Source organism: Anomaloglossus baeobatrachus, chromosome 4 (assembly GCF_048569485.1).
Source record: "Anomaloglossus baeobatrachus isolate aAnoBae1 chromosome 4, aAnoBae1.hap1, whole genome shotgun sequence".
Lineage (NCBI taxonomy): Eukaryota > Metazoa > Chordata > Amphibia > Anura > Aromobatidae > Anomaloglossus > Anomaloglossus baeobatrachus.
The window spans coordinates 215,950,811-215,975,317 of record NC_134356.1 but is presented as its reverse complement, the minus strand read 5'-3'; the positions used below and the strand labels follow the sequence as shown (position 1 = coordinate 215,975,317).

General features: G+C 48.5%; 1 protein-coding gene across 1 annotated transcript in view; it reads left to right on the top strand.

Annotated features, from left to right (window-relative positions):
• Nucleotides 1-533: 533 nt before the first annotated feature.
• TSPAN17 (tetraspanin 17) overlaps nucleotides 534-24,507 on the top strand; it is a 111,848-nt gene continuing 87,874 nt past the window's right edge. Inside the window, exon 1 of the mRNA XM_075344654.1 lies at nucleotides 534-851. Coding sequence (XP_075200769.1) covers nucleotides 765-851 — 87 coding nt within the window. The 5' untranslated portion in view covers nucleotides 534-764. The remainder of the gene's footprint in view (nucleotides 852-24,507) is intronic.

Below are 24,507 nucleotides of genomic sequence, written 5' to 3'. Positions count from 1 at the left end.
ATCCAAAAAACGTTGCGTGCTGCATCCTTTCCGGCAGCCGGACAGAAATGTTGCTGGATCGGGCGCACAATGGATGCAACGCAAGGGCATCAGGCACAATCCGGCGCTAATACAATTCGATGAGGAAAAAATGCATCCGGCGCTGGATCTGTTTATCCGGTATTCGCCGGATTGTGCCTGAAACCAGATGTGTGAAAGCAGCCAGATATAATTGTACAGTATCATGAGCTATTGGGCTGCAAAGGGCCCAATTACTGTCCTCGCACAGGGGCCATCTTTCTTCTGTGGCCACCAGTGGCCTATATCATGTACCATGTATGGCAGACAGCGCTACACTGGCTTCTTCCTGTCTGGGGCTCTGTGCACCGAGTGTTTGGCGCAGACGCTATCCATCCTCTGTACACTGCACATACAGTGCCGGAATGTGAGGAGATCCGCCCGGCACCGCAGGCTCCGGCACAGGTGAGCGCTGTCATACCGCATCCACAGCACGAGGTGGCGCTGCTCAGCACAACAATGACAGCCCCGCCCCCGCGTGGGAGGAGCCGTGCGGTCACCGCATCCAGCAGGACGAGGCGGCAGCAGCAGCCATGGCCATCCCGTGCCCGGGACTCCAGGAAGCGCCGGAACAATAGCCGCTGCCCTGCGCTCCGATGCCAGCGCGAAGCCCTCCTCCACCACCGCACCTTCCCCGAGCACTGCCAGCCTCCCCTGCATTCGTGACTAGCGCTCCCCGTGCGTGATCCCGGCCGGCGGTACAAGCCATGTCTGGCAAACACCAGCATTTCAAGGGACCCGAAGTCAGCTGCTGCGTCAAGTATTTCTTGTTCGGCTTCAACATAGTGTTCTGGGTGAGTGCCCCGAGGCTGTGCCCGCCGGAGCCACTGGAGCTGGCCTGACCCACTGGCCGCACTTGCCACTTTCCATTGTTTGTGTGTGCCGCGGCTAATGATCTGTGAGGAGCTATTATCCGGCTGTGCTGACGAGCCTGCTCCGGGGCCGGGCGGGGAAGGGGTTAACTGTTGTGTGGGCGACAATGTTTTCCTTCCCAGCCGTAAATCGATCCCGAGAGAAGCACAGTGCAGCTGTACCCCAGGTGCCAGCCAGTGACAGCAGCCCCTCTGTATGGGGGGGGGTGCCCTGCGTGTATAGGGAGGACCCCTTTGTATGGGGGGGGGTGCCCTGCGTGTATAGGGAGGACCCCCTGTGTATGGTGGGGACTCTGCGTGTATAGGGAGGACCCCCTGTGTATGGTGGGGACTCTGCGTGTATAGGGAGGACCCCCTGTGTATGGTGGGGACTCTGCGTGTATAGGGAGGACCCCCTGTGTATGGTGGGGACTCTGCGTGTATAGGGAGGACCCCCTGTGTATGGTGGGGACCCTGCGTGTATAGGGAGGACCCCCTGTGTATGGTGGGGACCCTGCGTGTATAGTGAGAACCCTCTGTGTATGGAGGGACCCTGCGTGTATAGGGAGGACCCCCTGTGTATGGGGGGGTGCCCTGCGTGTATATAGTGAGGACCCCCTGTGTATGGGGGGTGCCCTGCGTGTATATAGTGAGGACCCCCTGTGTATGGGGGGGTGCCCTGCGTGTATATAGTGAGGACCCCCTGTGTATGGGGGGGTGGCCTGCGTGTATATAGTGAGGACCCGCTGTGTATGGGGGGGTGCCCTGCGTGTATATAGTGAGGACCCCCTGTGTATGGGGGGGTGCCCTGCGTGTATATAGTGAGGACCCCCTGTGTATGGGGGGGTGCCCTGCGTGTATATAGTGAGGACCCCCTGTGTATGGGGGGGTGCCCTGCGTGTATATAGTGAGGACCCCCTGTGTATGGGGGGGTGCCCTGCGTGTATATAGTGAGGACCCCCTGTGTATGGGGGGGTGCCCTGCGTGTATATAGTGAGGACCCCCTGTGTATGGGGGGGTGCCCTGCGTGTATATAGTGAGGACCCCCTGTGTATGGGGGGGGTGCCCTGCGTGTATATAGTGAGGACCCCCTGTGTATGGGGGGGTGCCCTGCGTGTATATAGTGAGGACCCCCTGTGTATGGGGGGGTGCCCTGCGTGTATATAGTGAGGACCCCCTGTGTATGGGGGGGTGCCCTGCGTGTATATAGTGAGGACCCCCTGTGTATGGGGGGGTGCCCTGCGTGTATATAGTGAGGACCCCCTGTGTATGGGGGGGTGCCCTGCGTGTATATAGTGAGGACCCCCTGTGTATGGGGGGGTGCCCTGCGTGTATATAGTGAGGACCCCCTGTGTATGGGGGGGTGCCCTGCGTGTATATAGTGAGGACCCCCTGTGTATGGGGGGGTGCCCTGCGTGTATATAGTGAGGACCCCCTGTGTATGGGGGGGTGCCCTGCGTGTATATAGTGAGGACCCCCTGTGTATGGGGGGGTGCCCTGCGTGTATATAGTGAGGACCCCCTGTGTATGGGGGGGTGCCCTGCGTGTATATAGTGAGGACCCCCTGTGTATGGGGGGGTGCCCTGCGTGTATATAGTGAGGACCCCCTGTGTATGGGGGGGTGCCCTGCGTGTATATAGTGAGGACCCCCTGTGTATGGGGGGGTGCCCTGCGTGTATATAGTGAGGACCCCCTGTGTATGGGGGGGTGCCCTGCGTGTATATAGTGAGGACCCCCTGTGTATGGGGGGGTGCCCTGCGTGTATATAGTGAGGACCCCCTGTGTATGGTGAGGATGACAACGGGACTCCGTGTGTTATGGGAACCCTGCATGTATGGAGTGGATGCTATTTGGACCCATGGTGTATAGTGAGGACCCCCTGTGTATGGGGGTACCCTGCGTGCATAGTGAGGACCCCCTGTGTATGGGGGGGACTCTGCGTGCATAGTGAGAACCCCCTGTGTATGGTGAGGATGACAACGGGACTCCGTGTGTTATGGGAACCCTGCATGTATGGAGGGGATGCTATTTAGACCCATGGTGTATGGTGGGGACCCCACATGAGGTTGAGAGAACGTTTGTGGCATTCTCGGGTCCCAGTATTATGGGGGGGAGGGGTTACTGGGGTTATGTATCATTGCCGTTACCCACTGCTTCTTATGTTACGGTCATCTGATCAGGTTATGTGGCACTCTACATGGTCTCAGAGCCGTGGAGGAAAGTTGTAGTGATCTGGATGAAATCCCCACATAAGTGCGTGTGCTAGGAATGGCCCATGTGCGCAGAGCAGACTGTTGGTAGGCTTAATGGCCACTGGCCGGAGCCTCCTGTCAGCATAGAGTACAAGGTTTTATCTTGGGGGTATGAACTAAATGCCCAGTTAGCTTTCAGATGACAGACCAATCTTCTGTATATAGCAGGTATGTGATTGTGTCAAGTCTCACACAACACTTCCATGGTATAGCTGCCCTGCCTGTGCATTCCACAGGTTTAGATGTCTTTGGATGGTATGGAGTAGCGCAGCTGTCTATAGTGTGTGGTATTTACACGATACCTTCTCTATTGCCCCAGTGAAGAAACAAATGAACCCCTCCGTACCCCCTTGTACGTGCCTGATGTACACAGAGCCTAGAACCCCTCCACACCCCCTCGTACGTGTCTGACGTGCCGAGAGCCTAGAACCCTTCCATACCCCCTCGTACGTGTCTGATGTGCACAGAGCCTAGAACCCCCTCCGTACTCTCTCGTACGTGTCTGATGTGCACAGAGCCTAGAACCCCCTCCGTACTCCCTCGTACGTGTCTGATGTGCACAGAGCCTAGAACCCCCTCCGTACTCCCTCGTACGTGTCTGATGTGCACAGAGCTTAGAACCCCCTCCGTACTCCCTCGTACGTGTCTGATGTGCACAGAGCCTAGAACCCCCTCCGTACTCCCTCGTACGTGTCTGATGTGCACAGAGCCTAGAACCCCCTCCGTACTCCCTCGTACGTGTCTGATGTGCACAGAGCCTAGAACCCCCTCCGTACTCCCTCGTACGTGTCTGATGTGCACAGAGCTTAGAACCCCCTCCGTACTCCCTCGTACGTGTCTGATGTGCACAGAGCCTAGAACCCCTCCATACCCCCCTCGTACGTGTCTGACGTGCAGAGAGCCTAGAACCCCTCCATACCCCCTTGTACATATCTGATGTGCAGAGAGCATAGAACCCCTCCATACCCCCTCATACGTGTCTGACGTGCCGAGAGCCTAGAACCCTTCCATACCCCCTCGTACGTGTCTGATGTGCACAGAGCCTAGAACCCCCTCCGTACTCTCTCGTACGTGTCTGATGTGCACAGAGCCTAGAACCCCCTCCGTACTCCCTCGTACGTGTCTGATGTGCACAGAGCCTAGAACCCCCTCCGTACTCCCTCGTACGTGTCTGATGTGCACAGAGCCTAGAACCCCCTCCGTACTCCCTCGTACGTGTCTGATGTGCACAGAGCCTAGAACCCCCTCCGTACTCCCTCGTACGTGTCTGATGTGCACAGAGCTTAGAACCCCCTCCGTACTCCCTCGTACGTGTCTGATGTGCACAGAGCCTAGAACCCCTCCATACCCCCCTCGTACGTGTCTGACGTGCAGAGAGCCTAGAACCCCTCCATACCCCCTTGTACATATCTGATGTGCAGAGAGCATAGAACCCCTCCATACCCCCTCATACGTGTCTGACGTGCAGAGAGCCTAGAACCCCTCCATACCCCCTTGTACATATCTGATGTGCAGAGAGCCTAGAACCCCTCCGTACCCCCTCGTACGTGTCTGATGTGCAGAGAGCCTAGAACCCCTCCGTACCCCCTCGTACATGTACACATGCTGAGCCTCAGTGTACAGTGTTGCAGACTTCTCCCTTCTCATGTATGATTTTATCACTAGAGTGATTGTTGCATAAATGAAGCTGCAGGGATTCCCATCAGATAGTGGTGTCATAGCTTGTCATCACTGTATGAATGGTGAGGGGTCTCCCAGTGATCTTGATAAACAATGCCCTTTCCCTGTATTAGTGCTATATAGTGGCCCTTTGCTTGTATTAGTGCTATATAGTGGCCCTTTGCTTGTATTAGTGCTATATAGTGGCTCTTTCCCTGTATTAGTGCTATATAGTGGACCTTTGCTTGTATTAGTGCTATATAGTGGCCCTTTGGCTCTATTAGTGCTATATAGTGGCCCTTTGCTTGTATTAGTGCTATATAGTGGCCCTTTGGCTGTATTAGTGCTATATAGTGGCCCTTTGGCTCTATTAGTGCTATATAGTGGCCCTTTGGCTCTATTAGTGCTATATAGTGGCCCTTTGGCTCTATTAGTGCTATATAGTGGCCCTTTGGCTCTATTAGTGCTATATAGTGGCTCTTTCCCTTTATTAGTGCTATATAGTGGCCCTTTAATTGTATTAGTGCTATATAGTGGCCCTTTGCTTGTATTAGTGCTATATAGTGGCCCTTTGCTTGTATTAGTGCTATATAGTGGCCCTTTGGCTCTATTAGTGCTATATAGTGGCCCTTTGGCTCTTAGTGCTATATAGTGGCCCTTTGGCTCTATTAGTGCTATTTAGTGGCCCTTTGCTTGTATTAGTGCTATATAGTGGACCTTTGCTTGTATTAGTGCTATATAGTGGCCCTTTGCTTGTATTAGTGCTATATAGTGGCCCTTTGCTTGTATTAGTGCTATATAGTGGCCCTTTGGCTCTATTAGTGCTATATAGTGGCCTTTTGGCTCTATTAGTGCTATATAGTGGCCCTTTGCTTGTATTAGTGCTATATAGTGGCCCTTTGCTTGTATTAGTGCTATATAGTGGCCCTTTGCTTGTATTAGTGCTATATAGTGGCTCTTTCCCTGTATTAGTGCTATATAGTGGCCCTTTGCTTGTATTAGTGCTATATAGTGGCTCTTTGGCTCTATTAGTGCTATATAGTGGCCCTTTGCTTGTATTAGTGCTATATAGTGGCCCTTTGCTTGTATTAGTGCTATATAGTGGCCCTTTGCTTGTGTTAGTGCTATATAGTGGCCCTTTGCTTGTATTAGTGCTATATAGTGGCTCTTTGGCTCTATTAGTGCTATATAGTGGCTCTTTGGCTCTATTAGTGCTATATAGTGGCCCTTTGGCTCTATTAGTGCTATATAGTGGCCCTTTGGCTCTATTAGTGCTATATAGTGGCCCTTTGCTTGTATTAGTGCTATATAGTGGACCTTTGCTTGTATTAGTGCTATATAGTGGCTCTTTGGCTCTATTAGTGCTATATAGTGGCCCTTTGCTTGTATTAGTGCTATATAGTGGACCTTTGCTTGTATTAGTGCTATATAGTGGCTCTTTGGCTCTATTAGTGCTATATAGTGGCCCTTTGCTTGTATTAGTGCTATATAGTGGCTCTTTGGCTCTATTAGTGCTATATAGTGGCTCTTTGGCTCTATTAGTGCTATATAGTGGCTCTTTCCCTGTATTAGTGCTATATAGTGGCCATTTGGCTCTATTAGTGCTATATAGTGGCCTTTTGGCTCTATTAGTGCTATATAGTGGCCCTTTGGCTCTATTAGTGCTATATAGTGGCCCTTTGCTTGTATTAGTGCTATATAGTGGACCTTTGCTTGTATTAGTGCTATATAGTGGCTCTTTGGCTCTATTAGTGCTATATAGTGGCCCTTTGCTTGTATTAGTGCTATATAGTGGCTCTTTGGCTCTATTAGTGCTATATAGTTGCCCTTTGGCTCTATTAGTGCTATATAGTTGCCCTTTGGCTCTATTAGTGCTATATAGTGGCCCTTTGCTTGTATTAGTGCTATATAGTGGCCCTTTGGCTCTATTAGTGCTATATAGTTGCCCTTTGGCTCTATTAGTGCTATATAGTTGCCCTTTGGCTCTATTAGTGCTATATAGTTGCCCTTTGGCTCTATTAGTGCTATATAGTGGACCTTTGGCTCTATTAGTGCTATATAGTGGCTCTTTGGCTCTATTAGTGCTATATAGTGGCTCTTTGGCTCTATTAGTGCTATATAGTGGCCCTTTGGCTCTATTAGTGCTATATAGTGGCCCTTTGCTTGTATTAGTGCTATATAGTGGACCTTTGCTTGTATTAGTGCTATATAGTGGCTCTTTGGCTCTATTAGTGCTATATAGTGGCCCTTTGCTTGTATTAGTGCTATATAGTGGCTCTTTGGCTCTATTAGTGCTATATAGTTGCCCTTTGGCTCTATTAGTGCTATATAGTTGCCCTTTGGCTCTATTAGTGCTATATAGTGGCCCTTTGCTTGTATTAGTGCTATATAGTGGCCCTTTGGCTCTATTAGTGCTATATAGTTGCCCTTTGGCTCTATTAGTGCTATATAGTGGTCCTTTGGCTCTATTAGTGCTATATAGTGGCCCTTTGCTTGTATTAGTGCTATATAGTGGCCCTTTGCTTGTATTAGTGCTATATAGTGGCCCTTTGCTTGTATTAGTGCTATATAGTGGCCCTTTGCTTGTATTAGTGCTATATAGTGGCCCTTTGCTTGTATTAGTGCTATATAGTGGCCCTTTGCTTGTATTAGTGCTATATAGTGGCCCTTTGCTTGTATTAGTGCTATATAGTGGCTCTTTCCCTGTATTAGTGCTATATAGTGGACCTTTGCTTGTATTAGTGCTATATAGTGGCCCTTTGGCTCTATTAGTGCTATATAGTGGCCCTTTGCTTGTATTAGTGCTATATAGTGGCCCTTTGCTTGTATTAGTGCTATATAGTGGCCCTTTGGCTCTATTAGTGCTATATAGTGGCCCTTTGGCTCTATTAGTGCTATATAGTGGCCCTTTGGCTCTATTAGTGCTATATAGTGGCTCTTTCCCTGTATTAGTGCTATATAGTGGCCCTTTGCTTGTATTAGTGCTATATAGTGGCCCTTTGCTTGTATTAGTGCTATATAGTGGCCCTTTGCTTGTATTAGTGCTATATAGTGGCCCTTTGGCTCTATTAGTGCTATATAGTGGCCCTTTGCTTGTATTAGTGCTATATAGTGGCCCTTTGCTTGTATTAGTGCTATATAGTGGCCCTTTGCTTGTATTAGTGCTATATAGTGGCCCTTTGCTTGTATTAGTGCTATATAGTGGCCCTTTGCTTGTATTAGTGCTATATAGTGGCCCTTTGGCTCTATTAGTGCTATATAGTGGCCCTTTGCTTGTATTAGTGCTATATAGTGGCCCTTTGCTTGTATTAGTGCTATATAGTGTCCCTTTGCTTGTATTAGTGCTATATAGTGGCCCTTTGGCTCTATTAGTGCTATATAGTGGTCCTTTGGCTCTATTAGTGCTATATAGTGGCCCTTTGCTTGTATTTGTGCTATATAGTGGTCCTTTGGCTCTATTAGTGCTATATAGTGGCCCTTTGCTTGTATTAGTGCTATATAGTGGTCCTTTGGCTCTATTAGTGCTATATAGTGGCGCCTCGGCCATCTGACTGTGTAAGTAACTTTCGTATGGGATCATTCAATGAAAGGAGATGCAGCACTCCAGCAAGCTGCGGTCCCTGTAGGATCGGTGGAGATTGTAGAGGCACCTAGTGATAGGGCATGTAATATGGTCCTCGCTACCTCTGGTTTCCTACTTTGGCTTGGTGGCCCATGTGCCTATATGGAGAATCTGGTTACATTGGGCAGATCTTCTCCCCAGGAAAGCCCTTAGGTCCCTCGCAGACAGATGTGATGAGGCAGTGCTGCACACAGATGTTTTGCTGGAATGAGAATACTTTACAGGATGTATAGTTTCCATTGAAGCCAGATACTATCCTGCGGTTCCTCCGGTTTTGGTCCTGTTCTCCTGCCTCTCCTTACAGTAGAGAATCTTCTGCTTTCTCAGCCCTTTCTGATCATGGTTCACACATTACTGTAGTTTGTTTCCCAGCCTGTGGCTTTTTTGCCGTTTTAACACTAAGTTCCCTGCGTGTTTCTCCCAGGACATGATTAGAGTTTTGGTTCTGTAGCAACTAAAAGCCGTGGGTCGGAGATACTTGTAATTTCTACGTCATTCTTTTTCCTCTCGCTTATACCTGTGCCCATAATTCTTTTATCATATGAGCCATTGGGTCATCAAACTTTCAGAGAAATTGTGACAGATTGTGGTGGACTGGTGCTTATCTGGGTATTTCTACAGCACAAATGCTGGCTGCTCATATTGTAGGTGACAAGTAGGTTTAATATAACGTACCAAGGCATTACAAGTCCGGTGTAACTCCATAGTGGTCCAGCCCTGGGATTCCCTTCTGGTTGGCATAACCAGGCACTTTAATCCTCGTTAGAATGGAATGAATGTGGAGGCAGGTCATAGGAAGCAAAATAAAATACTTTGCGATCCAATGTCTTAGGGTGCGTACCCACAATCCGGAAACATTGCGTTGTAGACACAGTATCATCCCTCCTGCAGAGATGTGAGTGTTTTCCGAAAGAGAAGGCTGTCCATGCCCACAATTGGGGTTCTGGGGGCTGCAAACTTTCACTGTTTTCCCCACTGCGAATACTCACATCTCCGCAATCATAAATTGACATCCTTTGGCTCGGAAAGCCGCACCTCAGGTCAGTTTACGTAGCGGAAAAAAACATAATAGGCAGGGGACTTCTATACATCCCATCCACTGTGCTTGTACTGTACAACACAGGATTTTGTGTGCAGCAAAAACACTCTGCGTTCAAAAATGCTGCAGACAGTGATTGTGACATTGACTCCTGGAAGAAGCACTGTAGGTGCGAAACGTGCGTTGGGTGCTGGGATGCCATTCATGTCTGTCTGCCGATCTCCTTGTTGCTAAACTATGCATTATTATGGGACTATTGTGGTTTGTTGTGATGTTCTATAACCTTATAAGCACATTTTGAGTTGGTAACTGTTATATTCTTACTATAATTACATTGTTCCCATGGATTTCCAAGTTTATTATTCATACCACATAGTTGATTAGTTGACCTGGTGTTCCCAACATAATGTAATATCTACCCTCATGAGGGGTTTCTGTTTTTGATACATCCTATTATGTTTGAGTATTTTAACAATTTTATCTAATATTTATTGTTATGCTGAGGAAATTGTTAGTGGTTTACATTATATTTAGTGGTTTACACATTCCCACTGTTTGGATTGTGTTTTTGGTGCTTAGACAGTGATTGTAGGAACGTTCCCTTATTCAAAAGGAATACACGTTTTTCTTATATGTAAATGAGCTATTAAGAGCTATGGAATTCTCCCTGAGAATCTGCCTCCAGAGCATTTTTATAAATGAAAGGGGGCATTACTATCGTAGTGTGAGACATGTAGTGACTGACACTTTGCTCTCATAATCACAGCTCACCTAACAGTGCAATAAAGCTGAACCTTGTCTCTTTCCAAACACTTTTATCAACAGTTATCTTCTCATTGTGCTGCAGAGCTGTGCCTGATTATAACCAGCACATTACAGCCTAGCTGAACCATGTCTCATTACAAATATAACAAACATGGCGGCAGTTGTCGTCTCAGAGCTGTCAGCTTTCTGGACTGCGCTTCCCCTACACTGGCTGTCTATGAGCTGAGAGGACTGCATCTGAAAATGTTTGTAGAGAGACAAAGTAAACTTCTGCTGTCACTGCAGAGCTGTGTGTGTGTGATTGAGATCAGACGTCAGTCATTACATGTCTCACTAATAATGCCCCCTTTCATTTTAAATAAGTTTTTATGCAGATTCTGAGCGAAATCTATGTCTGACCCATAGATCTTAACATCTTTTACATATTTCAGAGAAATCTACATTTTTCTTAAGACACTGGATTTCAAATATGAAGATATCATTTTTTCAGCATTTACTGACAAGCATGCCAATATTGGACAGCTTAGGATTGTTGATCCTACTAATAGATTCCCTTTCTTCACTAGATTTTGGAATAAGTCCCACAATTGGATGTGTTCCTTTGCTGAAATAATCTTATATACTGTATGTGCCCCTGCTATGTACTGTGTAATGGCCGTGTCTGACCGTACAAGAACATGGTCTGATCATATTACATGTCCTGGACCAGGGAGGAAGAAAAAACAGTGTGCAGACATTATGGCTTGGGATCTCGGCTGATTCTTTCTGTGAGGTAAAACATTGTTTTTTTAAACAGACAGGGAAATGTTTTACCTAACAGAAGGCATCAACTGTGAACTCGCCCTTTCTGTCTTGACATATTTCTATTAGGTTTACTCTAAATTTATATACCTAGCAGACGTCCCATTTTTTTGTTTTTTCTTTTTATGTAATACGAGGTTGACAAAAGAGAGCCACAAATATTACATTTCACATTAAACCAATCTGAGTACTTAAGCCCCCCTCTGTTTCCTTGACATTTTATCACATTTTTGTAGTTGAGCAAAATTTTTGCATCTTTTTGGAGTTATGCCAGGCCCTGCCAGCTTTGTTACAGTGGGCAGAGCTTGGATGGGGATTGGCAAAGCCCACCCAGCGTATTCATATTTCAGTCCATGCCAGTTGTAAAAGCGCTTAGGTCATCAAGTGGTATGCGCCTTTTAATGGATTGGGCGCAACTCACTCCTCTGGTGCGTTCATTAAGACTGGTGTGCAATATGTGAGTCTTAGTGCATTGGGCCCTTAAAGGGAACCTGTCATCAGAAATTTTGCTTTAAACCTAAATGTTTCCCCCTCTGCAGCTCCTGGGCTGCATTCTAGCAGGTTCCTGTACTTTTTGTGGCCCCTTTTAAACCAAATTAAATACTTTATAAACTTGTACCTTTTGCTATGTAAATTTTGTAAATCGGCTCTCTGCTGACCGTTCCTGTTCCTCCAGCAGATTTACGCCGCCCCCCAACGCTGAATTTCATATCTCAGGATGCCGCCCGTGGTCCCGTGCATGCGCTCTGCGACTGTAGCGGGACTGTGCACTGCGTGCACGTGTGACCGCTGGTGATATTTTGCGCAGGCACGAGGTTATGGGCGGCGCTGTGAGTGTCATAAGCAAGTGCCGCCCATAACCTCGTGACCGCACTTTCCCCTCTTCCTCCAGCGTTCTGTGCAAGCGCTTGCTGGCCAGATGACCCGACGTCACCTCTTTCCCATCTTGCCCTGCTGCAGGGTAAGATGGGAAGGAGGTGACATCAGGTCATTTGGCCGGCGAGCGCTTGCGCAGAATTCTGGAGGCAGTGGGGGAAAGTGCGTCCACGAGATGATGGGCGGGCACTTGCGATGCAATCACAGCGCCGCCCATAATCTCGTGCTTGTGACACATGTCACCAGCGATCCTGGCGTGGGCGGCACCTCGGGCGCAGTGGGCGACGTCCTGATGGATGATATGGAGCGTGGGGGGAGGGCGTCAATGTGCTGGAGGAACAGCAACGGTCAGCAGAGAGCCCGCCCCCATGGACGATTTACAGAATTTACATAGCAAAAGGTACAAGTTTATAAAGTATTTAATTTGGTTTAAAAGGGGCCACAAAAAGTACAGGAACCTGCTAGAATGCAGCCCAGGAGCTGCAGAGGGGGACACTTTTAGGTTTCAAGCTAAATTTCGGATGACGGGTTCCCTTTAATGATAGTTATGCTGGAATGCAGGCATGTTGTTTTTGTATTGTAGCATCTTTTGTGGGTGAAGTCGCTCTCTGCTCCTGGTGCAGTTAGTGGAGGTGTTCAGCCCGTTGTTGTTTTTGTATTGTAGCATCTTTTGTGGGTGAGTCGCTCTCTGCTCCTGGTGCAGTTAGTGGAGGTGTTCAGCCCGTTGTTGTTTTTGTATTGTAGCATCTTTTGTGGGTGAAGTCGCTCTCTGCTCCTGGTGCAGTTAGTGGAGGTGTTCAGCCCGTTGTTGTTTTTGTATTGTAGTGTCTTTTGTGGGTGAGTCGCTCTCTGCTCCTGGTGCAGTTAGTGGAGGTGTTCAGCCCGTTGTTGTTTTTGTATTGTAGCATCTTTTGTGGGTGAGTCGCTCTCTGCTCCTGGTGCAGTTAGTGGAGGTGTTCAGCCTGTTGTTGTTTTTGTATTGTAGCATCTTTTGTGGGTGAGTCGCTCTCTGCTCCTGGTGCAGTTAGTGGAGGTGTTCAGCCCGTTGTTGTGTTTGTATTGTAGCATGTTTTGTGGGTGAGTCGCTCTCTGCTCCTGGTGCAGTTAGTGGAGGTGTTCAGCCCGGTGTTGTTTTTGTATTGTAGCATGTTTTGTGGGTGAAGTCGCTCTCTGCTCCTGGTGCAGTTAGTGGAGGTGTTCAGCCTGTTGTTGTTTTTGTATTGTAGCATCTTTTGTGGGTGAGTCGCTCTCTGCTCCTGGTGCAGTTAGTGGAGGTGTTCAGCCCGTTGTTGTGTTTGTATTGTAGTATCTTTTGTGGGTGAGTCGCTCTCTGCTCCTGGTGCAGTTAGTGGAGGTGTTCAGCCCGTTGTTGTTTTTGTATTGTAGTGTCTTTTGTGGGTGAGTCGCTCTCTGCTCCTGGTGCAGTTAGTGGAGGTGTTCAGCCCGTTGTTGTTTTTGTATTGTAGCATGTTTTGTGGGTGAAGTCGCTCTCTGCTCCTGGTGCAGTTAGTGGAGGTGTTCAGCCCGTTGTTGTTTTTGTATTGTAGCATGTTTTGTGGGTGAGTCGCTCTCTGCTCCTGGTGCAGTTAGTGGAGGTGTTCAGCCCGTTGTTGTTTTTGTATTGTAGCATGTTTTGTGGGTGAAGTCGCTCTCTGCTCCTGGTGCAGTTAGTGGAGGTGTTCAGCCCGTTGTTGTGTTTGTATTGTAGCATCTTTTGTGGGTGAGTCGCTCTCTGCTCCTGGTGCAGTTAGTGGAGGTGTTCAGCCCGTTGTTGTTTTTGTATTGTAGCATCTTTTGTGGGTGAGTCGCTCTCTGCTCCTGGTGCAGTTAGTGGAGGTGTTCAGCCTGGTGTTGTTTTTGTATTGTAGCATGTTTTGTGGGTGAAGTCGCTCTCTGCTCCTGGTGCAGTTAGTGGAGGTGTTCAGCCCGGTGTTGTTTTTGTATTGTAGCATGTTTTGTGGGTGAAGTCGCTCTCTGCTCCTGGAGCAGTTAGTGGAGGTGTTCAGCCCGTTGTTGTTTTTGTATTGTAGCATGTTTTGTGGGTGAAGTCGCTCTCTGCTCCTGGTGCAGTTAGTGGAGGTGTTCAGCCCGGTGTTGTTTTTGTATTGTAGTATCTTTTGTGGGTGAAGTCGCTCTCTGCTCCTGGTGCAGTTAGTGGAGGTGTTCAGCCCGGTGTTATTTTTGTATTGTAGCATGTTTTGTGGGTGAAGTCGCTCTCTGCTCCTGGTGCAGTTAGTGGAGGTGTTCAGCCCGTTGTTGTTGTTTGTATTGTAGCATCTTTTGTGGGTGAAGTCGCTCTCTGCTCCTGGTGCAGTTAGTGGAGGTGTTCAGCCCGGTGTTGTTTTTGTATTGTAGTATCTTTTGTGGGTGAAGTCGCTCTCTGCTCCTGGTGCAGTTAGTGGAGGTGTTCAGCCCGTTGTTGTGTTTGTATTGTGGCGTCTTTTGTGGGTGAAGTCGCTCTCTGCTCCTGGTGCAGTTGGTGGAGGTGTTCAGCCCGTTGTTGTGTTTGTATTGTAGCATGTTTTGTGGGTGAAGTCGCTCTCTGCTCCTGGTGCAGTTAGTGGAGTTGTTCAGCCCGTGTTGTGTTTGTATTGTAGCATGTTTTGTGGGTGAAGTCGCTCTCTGCTCCTGGTGCAGTTGGTGGAGGTGTTCAGCCCGTTGTTGTGTTTGTATTGTGGCGTCTTTTGTGGGTGAAGTCGCTCTCTGCTCCTGGTGCAGTTGGTGGAGGTGTTCAGCCCGTTGTTGTGTTTGTATTGTAGCATGTTTTGTGGGTGAAGTCGCTCTCTGCTCCTGGTGCAGTTAGTGGAGGTGTTCAGCCCGGTGTTGTGTTTGTATTGTAGCATGTTTTGTGGGTGAAGTCGCTCTCTGCTCCTGGTGCAGTTAGTGGAGGTGTTCAGCCCGTTGTTGTGTTTGTATTGTAGCATGTTTTGTGGGTGAAGTCGCTCTCTGCTCCTGGTGCAGTTAGTGGAGGTGTTCAGCCCGTTGTTATTTTTGTATTGTGGCGTCTTTTGTGGGTGAAGTCGCTCTCTGCTCCTGGTGCAGTTAGTGGAGGTGTTCAGCCCGTTGTTGTTTTTGTATTGTAGCATGTTTTGTGGGTGAAGTCGCTCTCTGTTCCTGGTGCAGTTAGTGGAGGTGTTCAGCCCGTTGTTGTTTTTGTATTGTAGTATCTTTTGTGGGTGAAGTCGCTCTCTGCTCCTGGTGCAGTTAGTGGAGGTGTTCAGCCCATTGTTGTTTTTGTATTGTAGCATGTTTTGTGGGTGAAGTCGCTCTCTGCTCCTGGTGCAGTTAGTGGAGGTGTTCAGCCCGGTGTTGTTTTTGTATTGTAGTATCTTTTGTGGGTGAAGTCGCTCTCTGCTCCTGGTGCAGTTAGTGGAGGTGTTCAGCCCGTTATTGTGTTTGTATTGTAGCATGTTTTCTGGGTGAAGTCGCTCTCTGCTCCTGGTGCAGTTAGTGGAGGTGTTCAGCCCGTTGTTGTTTTTGTATTGTAGCATGTTTTGTGGGTGAAGTCGCTCTCTGCTCCTGGTGCAGTTATTGGAGGTGTTCAGCCCGTTGTTGTTTGTATTGTAGCATCTTTTGTGGGTGAAGTCGCTCTCTGCTCCTGGTGCAGTTAGTGGAGGTGTTCAGCCCGTTGTTGTTTTTGTATTGTAGTATCTTTTGTGGGTGAAGTCGCTCTCTGCTCCTGGTGCAGTTAGTGGAGGTGTTCAGCCCGTTGTTGTGTTTGTATTGTGGCGTCTTTTGTGGGTGAAGTCGCTCTCTGCTCCTGGTGCAGTTGGTGGAGGTGTTCAGCCCGTTGTTGTGTTTGTATTGTAGCATGTTTTGTGGGTGAAGTCGCTCTCTGCTCCTGGTGCAGTTAGTGGAGGTGTTCAGCCCGTTGTTGTGTTTGTATTGTAGCATGTTTTGTGGGTGAGTCGCTCTCTGCTCCTGGTGCAGTTAGTGGAGGTGTTCAGCCCGGTGTTGTTTTTGTATTGTAGCATGTTTTGTGGGTGAAGTCGCTCTCTGCTCCTGGTGCAGTTAGTGGAGGTGTTCAGCCTGTTGTTGTTTTTGTATTGTAGCATCTTTTGTGGGTGAGTCGCTCTCTGCTCCTGGTGCAGTTAGTGGAGGTGTTCAGCCCGTTGTTGTGTTTGTATTGTAGTATCTTTTGTGGGTGAGTCGCTCTCTGCTCCTGGTGCAGTTAGTGGAGGTGTTCAGCCCGTTGTTGTTTTTGTATTGTAGTGTCTTTTGTGGGTGAGTCGCTCTCTGCTCCTGGTGCAGTTAGTGGAGGTGTTCAGCCCGTTGTTGTTTTTGTATTGTAGCATGTTTTGTGGGTGAAGTCGCTCTCTGCTCCTGGTGCAGTTAGTGGAGGTGTTCAGCCCGTTGTTGTTTTTGTATTGTAGCATGTTTTGTGGGTGAGTCGCTCTCTGCTCCTGGTGCAGTTAGTGGAGGTGTTCAGCCCGTTGTTGTTTTTGTATTGTAGCATGTTTTGTGGGTGAAGTCGCTCTCTGCTCCTGGTGCAGTTAGTGGAGGTGTTCAGCCCGTTGTTGTGTTTGTATTGTAGCATCTTTTGTGGGTGAGTCGCTCTCTGCTCCTGGTGCAGTTAGTGGAGGTGTTCAGCCCGTTGTTGTTTTTGTATTGTAGCATCTTTTGTGGGTGAGTCGCTCTCTGCTCCTGGTGCAGTTAGTGGAGGTGTTCAGCCTGGTGTTGTTTTTGTATTGTAGCATGTTTTGTGGGTGAAGTCGCTCTCTGCTCCTGGTGCAGTTAGTGGAGGTGTTCAGCCCGGTGTTGTTTTTGTATTGTAGCATGTTTTGTGGGTGAAGTCGCTCTCTGCTCCTGGAGCAGTTAGTGGAGGTGTTCAGCCCGTTGTTGTTTTTGTATTGTAGCATGTTTTGTGGGTGAAGTCGCTCTCTGCTCCTGGTGCAGTTAGTGGAGGTGTTCAGCCCGGTGTTGTTTTTGTATTGTAGTATCTTTTGTGGGTGAAGTCGCTCTCTGCTCCTGGTGCAGTTAGTGGAGGTGTTCAGCCCGGTGTTATTTTTGTATTGTAGCATGTTTTGTGGGTGAAGTCGCTCTCTGCTCCTGGTGCAGTTAGTGGAGGTGTTCAGCCCGTTGTTGTTGTTTGTATTGTAGCATCTTTTGTGGGTGAAGTCGCTCTCTGCTCCTGGTGCAGTTAGTGGAGGTGTTCAGCCCGGTGTTGTTTTTGTATTGTAGTATCTTTTGTGGGTGAAGTCGCTCTCTGCTCCTGGTGCAGTTAGTGGAGGTGTTCAGCCCGTTGTTGTGTTTGTATTGTGGCGTCTTTTGTGGGTGAAGTCGCTCTCTGCTCCTGGTGCAGTTGGTGGAGGTGTTCAGCCCGTTGTTGTGTTTGTATTGTAGCATGTTTTGTGGGTGAAGTCGCTCTCTGCTCCTGGTGCAGTTAGTGGAGTTGTTCAGCCCGTGTTGTGTTTGTATTGTAGCATGTTTTGTGGGTGAAGTCGCTCTCTGCTCCTGGTGCAGTTGGTGGAGGTGTTCAGCCCGTTGTTGTGTTTGTATTGTGGCGTCTTTTGTGGGTGAAGTCGCTCTCTGCTCCTGGTGCAGTTGGTGGAGGTGTTCAGCCCGTTGTTGTGTTTGTATTGTAGCATGTTTTGTGGGTGAAGTCGCTCTCTGCTCCTGGTGCAGTTAGTGGAGGTGTTCAGCCCGGTGTTGTGTTTGTATTGTAGCATGTTTTGTGGGTGAAGTCGCTCTCTGCTCCTGGTGCAGTTAGTGGAGGTGTTCAGCCCGTTGTTGTGTTTGTATTGTAGCATGTTTTGTGGGTGAAGTCGCTCTCTGCTCCTGGTGCAGTTAGTGGAGGTGTTCAGCCCGTTGTTATTTTTGTATTGTGGCGTCTTTTGTGGGTGAAGTCGCTCTCTGCTCCTGGTGCAGTTAGTGGAGGTGTTCAGCCCGTTGTTGTTTTTGTATTGTAGCATGTTTTGTGGGTGAAGTCGCTCTCTGTTCCTGGTGCAGTTAGTGGAGGTGTTCAGCCCGTTGTTGTTTTTGTATTGTAGTATCTTTTGTGGGTGAAGTCGCTCTCTGCTCCTGGTGCAGTTAGTGGAGGTGTTCAGCCCATTGTTGTTTTTGTATTGTAGCATGTTTTGTGGGTGAAGTCGCTCTCTGCTCCTGGTGCAGTTAGTGGAGGTGTTCAGCCCGGTGTTGTTTTTGTATTGTAGTATCTTTTGTGGGTGAAGTCGCTCTCTGCTCCTGGTGCAGTTAGTGGAGGTGTTCAGCCCGTTATTGTGTTTGTATTGTAGCATGTTTTCTGGGTGAAGTCGCTCTCTGCTCCTGGTGCAGTTAGTGGAGGTGTTCAGCCCGTTGTTGTTTTTGTATTGTAGCATGTTTTGTGGGTGAAGTCGCTCTCTGCTCCTGGTGCAGTTATTGGAGGTGTTCAGCCCGTTGTTGTTTGTATTGTAGCATCTTTTGTGGGTGAAGTCGCTCTCTGCTCCTGGTGCAGTTAGTGGAGGTGTTCAGCCCGTTGTTGTTTTTGTATTGTAGTATCTTTTGTGGGTGAAGTCGCTCTCTGCTCCTGGTGCAGTTAGTGGAGGTGTTCAGCCCGTTGTTGTGTTTGTATTGTGGCGTCTTTTGTGGGTGAAGTCGCTCTCTGCTCCTGGTGCAGTTGGTGGAGGTGTTCAGCCCGTTGTTGTGTTTGTATTGTAGCATGTTTTGTGGGTGAAGTCGCTCTCTGCTCCTGGTGCAGTTAGTGGAGGTGTTCAGCCCGTTGTTGTGTTTGTATTGTGGCGTCTTTTGTGGGTGAAGTCGCTCTCTGCTCCTGGTGCAGTTGGTGGAGGTGTTCAGCCCGTTATTGTGTTTGTATTGTAGCATGTTTTCTGGGTGAAGTCGCTCTCTGCTCCTGGTGCAGTTAGTGGAGGTGTTCAGCCCGTTGTTGTTTTTGTATTGTAGCATCTTTTGTGGGTGAAGTCGCTCTCTGCTCCTGGTGCAGTTAGTGGAGGTGTTCAGCCCGTTGTTGTTTTTGTATTGTAGCATCTTTTGTGGGTGAAGTCGCTCTCTGCTCCTGGTGCAGTTAATGGAGGTGTTCAGCCCGGTGTTGTTTTTGTATTGTAGCATGTTTTGTGGGTGAAGTCGCTCTCTGCTCCTGGTGCAGTTAGTGGAGGTGTTCAGCCCGTAGTTGTTTTTGTATTGTAGCATGTTTTGTGGGTGAAGTCGCTCTCTGCTCCTGGTGCAGTTAGTGGAGGTGTTCAGCCCGTAGTTGTTTTTGTATTGTAGCATGTTTTGTGGGTGAAGTCGCTCTCTGCTCCTGGTGCAGTTAGTGGAGGTGTTCAGCCCGTTGTTGTTTTTGTAGTGTAGCATGTTTTGTGGGTGATGTGGCTCTCTGCTCCTGGTGCAGTTAGTGGAGGTGTTCAGCCCGTTGTTGTTTTTGTATTGTAGCATGTTTTGTGGGTGAAGTCGCTCTCTGCTCCTGGTGCAGTTAGTGGAGGTGTTCAGCCCGTTGTTGTTTTTGTATTGTAGCGTCTTTTGTGGGTGAAGTCGCTCTCTGCTCCTGGTGCAGTTAGTGGAGGTGTTCAGCCCGTTGTTGTTTTTGTATTGTAGCGTCTTTTGTGGGTGAAGTCGCTCTCTGCTCCTGGTGCAGTTAGTGGAGGTGTTCAGCCCGTTGTTGTTTTTGTATTGTAGCATGTTTTGTGGGTGAAGTCGCTCTCTGCTCCTGGTGCAGTTAGTGGAGGTGTTCAGCCCGTTGTTGTTTTTGTATTGTAGCGTCTTTTGTGGGTGAAGTCGCTCTCTGCTCCTGGTGCAGTTAGTGGAGGTGTTCAGCCCGTTGTTGTTTTTGTATTGTAGCATGTTTTGTGGGTGAAGTCGCTCTCTGCTCCTGGTGCAGTTAGTGGAGGTGTTCAGCCCGTTGTTGTTTTTGTATTGTAGCGTCTTTTGTGGGTGAAGTCGCTCTCTGCTCCTGGTGCAGTTAGTGGACGTGTTCAGCCCGTTGTTGTTTTTGTATTGTAGCATGTTTTGTGGGTGAAGTCGCTCTCTGCTCCTGGTGCAGTTAGTGGAGGTGTTCAGCCCGTTGTTGTTTTTGTTTTGTAGCATGTTTTGTGGGTGAAGTCGCTCTCTGCTCCTGGTGCAGTTAGTGGAGGTGTTCAGCCCGTTGTTGTTTTTGTAGTGTAGCATCTTTTGTGGGTGAAGTCGCTCTCTGCTCCTGGTGCAGTTAGTGGAGGTGTTCAGCCCGTTGTTGTTTTTTGTAGTGTAGCATCTTTTGTGGGTGAAGTCGCTCTCTGCTCCTGGTGCAGTTAGTGGGAGGTGTTCAGCCGTTGTTGTTTTTGTATTGTAGCATCTTTTGTGGGTGAAGTCGCTCTCTGCTCCTGGTGCAGTTAGTGGAGGTGTTCAGCCCGTTGTTGTTTTTGTATTGCAGCATCTTTTGTGGGTGAAGTCGCTCTCTGCTCCTGGTGCAGTTAGTGGAGGTGTTCAGCCCGTTGTTGTTTTTGTATTGTAGCATCTTTTGTGGGTGAAGTCGCTCTCTGCTCCTGGTGCAGTTATGGAGTGAGGTGTTCAGCCCGTTGTTGTTTTTGTAGTGTAGCATCTTTTGTGGGTGAAGTCGCTCTCTGCTTCCTGGTGCAGTTAGTGGAGGTGTTCAGCCCGTTGTTGTTTTTGTATTGTAGCATCTTTTGTGGGTGAAGTCGCTCTCTGCTCCTGGTGCAGTTAGTGGAGGTGTTCAGCCCGTTGTTGTTTTTGTATTGTAGCATGTTTTGTGGGTGAGTCGCTCTCTGCTCCTGGTGCAGTTAGTGGAGGTGTTCAGCCGTTGTTGTTTTTGTATTGTAGCATCTTTTGTGGGTGAAGTCGCTCTCTGCTCCTGGTGCAGTTAGTGGAGGTGTTCAGCCCCGTTGTTGTGTTTTGTATTGCAGCATCTTTTGTGGGTGAGTCGCTCTCTGCTCCTGGTGCAGTTAGTGGAGGTGTTCAGCCCGTTGTTGTTTTTGTATTGTAGCATCTTTTGTGGGTGAAGTCGCTCTCTGCTCCTGGTGCAGTTAGTGGAGGGTGTTCAGCCCGTTGTTGTTTTTGTATTGTAGTGTCTTTTGTGGGTGAGTCGCTCTCTGCTCCTGGTGCAGTTAGTGGAGGTGTTCAGCCCGTTGTTGTTTTTGTATTGTAGCATGTTTTGTGGGTGAAGTCGCTCTCTGCTCCTGGTGCAGTTAGTGGAGGTGTTCAGCCCGTTGTTGTTTTTGTATTGTAGCATCTTTTGTGGGTGAAGTCGCTCTCTGCTCCTGGTGCAGTTAGTGGAGGTGTTCAGCCGTTGTTGTTTTTGTATTGTAGCATGTTTTGTGGGTGAAGTCGCTCTCTGCTCCTGGTGCAGTTAGTGGAGGTGTTCAGCCCGTTGTTGTTTTTGTATTGTAGCATCTTTTGTGGGTGAAGTCGCTCTCTGCTCCTGGTGCAGTTAGTGGAGGTGTTCAGCCCGTTGTTGTTTTTGTATTGTAGCATGTTTTGTGGGTGAAGTCGCTCTCTGCTCCTGGTGCAGTTAGTGGAGGTGTTCAGCCCGTTGTTGTTTTTGTATTGTAGTGTCTTTTGTGGGGTGAGTCGCTCTCTGCTCCTGGTGCAGTTAGTGGAGGTGTTTCAGCCCGTTGTTGTTTTTGTATTGTAGCATGTTTTGTGGGTGAAGTCGCTCTCTGCTCCTGGTGCAGTTAGTGGAGGTGTTCAGCCCGTTGTTGTTTTTGTATTGTAGTGTCTTTTGTGGGTGAGTCGCTCTCTGCTCCTGGTGCAGTTAGTGGAGGTGTTCAGCCCGTTGTTGTTTTTGTATTGTAGCATGTTTTGTGGGTGAGTCGCTCTCTGCTCCTGGTGCAGTTAGTGGAGGGGTTCAGCCCGTTGTTGTTTTTGTATTGTAGCATGTTTTGTGGGTGAGTTGCTCTCTGCTCCTGGTGCAGTTAGTGGAGGTGTTCAGCCCGTTGTTGTTTTTGTATTGTAGCATCTTTTGTGGGTGAAGTCGCTCTCTGCTCCTGGTGCAGTTAGTGGAGGTGTTCAGCCCGTTGTTGTTTTTGTATTGCAGCATCTTTTGTGGGTGAGTTGCTCTCTGCTCCTGGTGCAGTTAGTGGAGGTGTTCAGCCCGTTGTTGTTTTTGTATTGCAGCATCTTTTGTGGGTGAGTTGCTCTCTGCTCCTGGTGCAGTTAGTGGAGGTGTTCAGCCCGTTGTTGGTTTTTGTATTGCAGCATCTTTTGTGGGTGAGTTGCTCTCTGCTCCTGGTGCAGTTAGTGGAGGTGTTCAGCCCGTTGTTGTTTTTGTATTGCAGCATCTTTTGTGGGTGAGTCGCTCTCTGCTCCTGGTGCAGGTTAGTGGAGGTGTTCAGCCCGTTGTTGTTTTTGTATTGTAGCATGTTTTGTGGGTGAGTCGCTCTTCTGCTCCTGGTGCAGTTAGTGGAGGTGTTCAGCTCGTTGTTGTTTTTGTATTGTAGCATGTTTTGTGGGTGAAGTCGCTCTCTGCTCCTGGTGCAGTTAGTGGAGGTGTTCAGCCCGTTGTTGTTTTTGTATTGCAGCATCTTTTGTGGGTGAGTTGCTCTCTGCTCCTGGTGCAGTTAGTGGAGGTGTTCAGCCGTTGTTGTTTTTGTATTGCAGCATCTTTTGTGGGTGAGTCGCTCTCTGCTCCTGGTGCAGTTAGTGGAGGTGTTCAGCCCGTTGTTGTTTTTGTATTGTAGCATCTTTTGTGGGTGAAGTCGCTCTCTGCTCCTGGTGCAGTTAGTGGAGGTGTTCAGCCCGTTGTTGTTTTTGTATTGTAGCATGTTTTGTGGGTGAAGTCGCTCTCTGCTCCTGGTGCAGTTAGTGGAGGTGTTCAGCCCGTTGTTGTTTTTGTATTGTAGCATGTTTTGTGGGTGAAGTCGCTCTCTGCTCCTGGTGTAGTTAGTGGAGGTGTTCAGCCCGTTGTTGTTTTTGTATTGTAGCATGTTTTGTGGGTGAAGTCGCTCTCTGCTCCTGGTGCAGTTAGTGGAGGTGTTCAGCCCGTTGTTGTTTTTGTATTGCAGCATCTTTTGTGGGTGAAGTCGCTCTCTGCTCCTGGTGCAGTTAGTAGAGGTGTTCAGCCCGTTGTTGTTTTTGTATTGTAGCATGTTTTGTGGGTGAAGTCGCTCTCTGCTCCTGGTGCAGTTAGTGGAGGTGTTCAGCCCGTTGTTGTTTTTGTATTGTAGCATGTTTTGTGGGTGAAGTCGCTCTCTGCTCCTGGTGCAGTTAGTGGAGGTGTTCAGCCCGTTGTTGTCTTTGTATTGTAGCATCTTTTGTGGGTGAGTCGCTCTCTGCTCCTGGTGCAGTTAGTGGAGGTGTTCAGCCCGTTGTTGTTTTTGTAGTGTAGCATCTTTTGTGGGTGAAGTCGCTCTCTGCTCCTGGTGCAGTTAGTGGAGGTGTTCAGCCCGTTGTTGTTTTTGTATTGTAGCATGTTTTGTGGTTGAAGTCGCTCTCTGCTCCTGGTGCAGTTAGTGGAGGTGTTCAGCCCGTTGTTGTTTTTGTATTGTAGCATGTTTTGTGGGTGAAGTTGCTCTCTGCTCCTGGTGCAGTTAGTGGAGGTGTTCAGCCCGTTGTTGTTTTTGTATTGCAGCATCTTTTGTGGGTGAGTCGCTCTCTGCTCCTGGTGCAGTTAGTGGAGGTGTTCAGCCCGTTGTTGTTTTTGTATTGCAGCATCTTTTGTGGGTGAGTCGCTCTCTGCTCCTGGTGCAGTTAGTGGAGGTGTTCAGCCCGTTGTTGTTTTTGTATTGTAGCATGTTTTGTGGGTGAGTCGCTCTCTGCTCCTGGTGCAGTTAGTGGAGGTGTTCAGCCCGTTGTTGTTTTTGTATTGTAGCATGTTTTGTGGGTGAAGTCGCTCTCTGCTCCTGGTGCAGTTAGTGGAGGGGTTCAGCCCGTTGTTGTTTTTGTATTGTAGCATGTTTTGTGGGTGAAGTCGCTCTCTGCTCCTGGTGCAGTTAGTGGAGGGGTTCAGCCCGTTGTTGTTTTTGTATTGTAGCATGTTTTGTGGGTGAGTCGCTCTCTGCTCCTGGTGCAGTTAGTGGAGGTGTTCAGCCCGTTGTTGTTTTTGTATTGTAGCGTCTTTTGTGGGTGAAGTCGCTCTCTGCTCCTGGTGCAGTTAGTGGAGGTGTTCAGCCCGTTGTTGTTTTTGTATTGTAGCATGTTTTGTGGGTGAAGTCGCTCTCTGCTCCTGGTGCAGTTAGTGGAGGTGTTCAGCCCGTTGTTGTTTTTGTATTGTAGCATGTTTTGTGGGTGAAGTCGCTCTCTGCTCCTGGTGCAGTTAGTGGAGGTGTTCAGCCCGTTGTTGTTTTTGTATTGTAGCATGTTTTGTGGGTGAAGTCGCTCTCTGCTCCTGGTGCAGTTAGTGGAGGTGTTCAGCCCGGTGTTGTTTTTGTATTGTAGCATGTTTGTGGGTGAAGTCGCTCTCTGCTCCTGGTGCAGTTAGTGGAGGTGTTCAGCCCGTTGTTGTCTTTGTATTGTAGCATGTTTTGTGGGTGAAGTCGCTCTCTGCTCCTGGTGCAGTTAGTGGAGGTGTTCAGCCCGTTGTTGTTTTTGTATTGTAGCATGTTTTGTGGGTGAAGTCGCTCTCTGCTCCTGGTGCAGTTAGTGGAGGTGTTCAGCCTGTTGTTGTTTTTGTATTGTAGCATGTTTTGTGGGTGAAGTCGCTCTCTGCTCCTGGTGCAGTTAGTG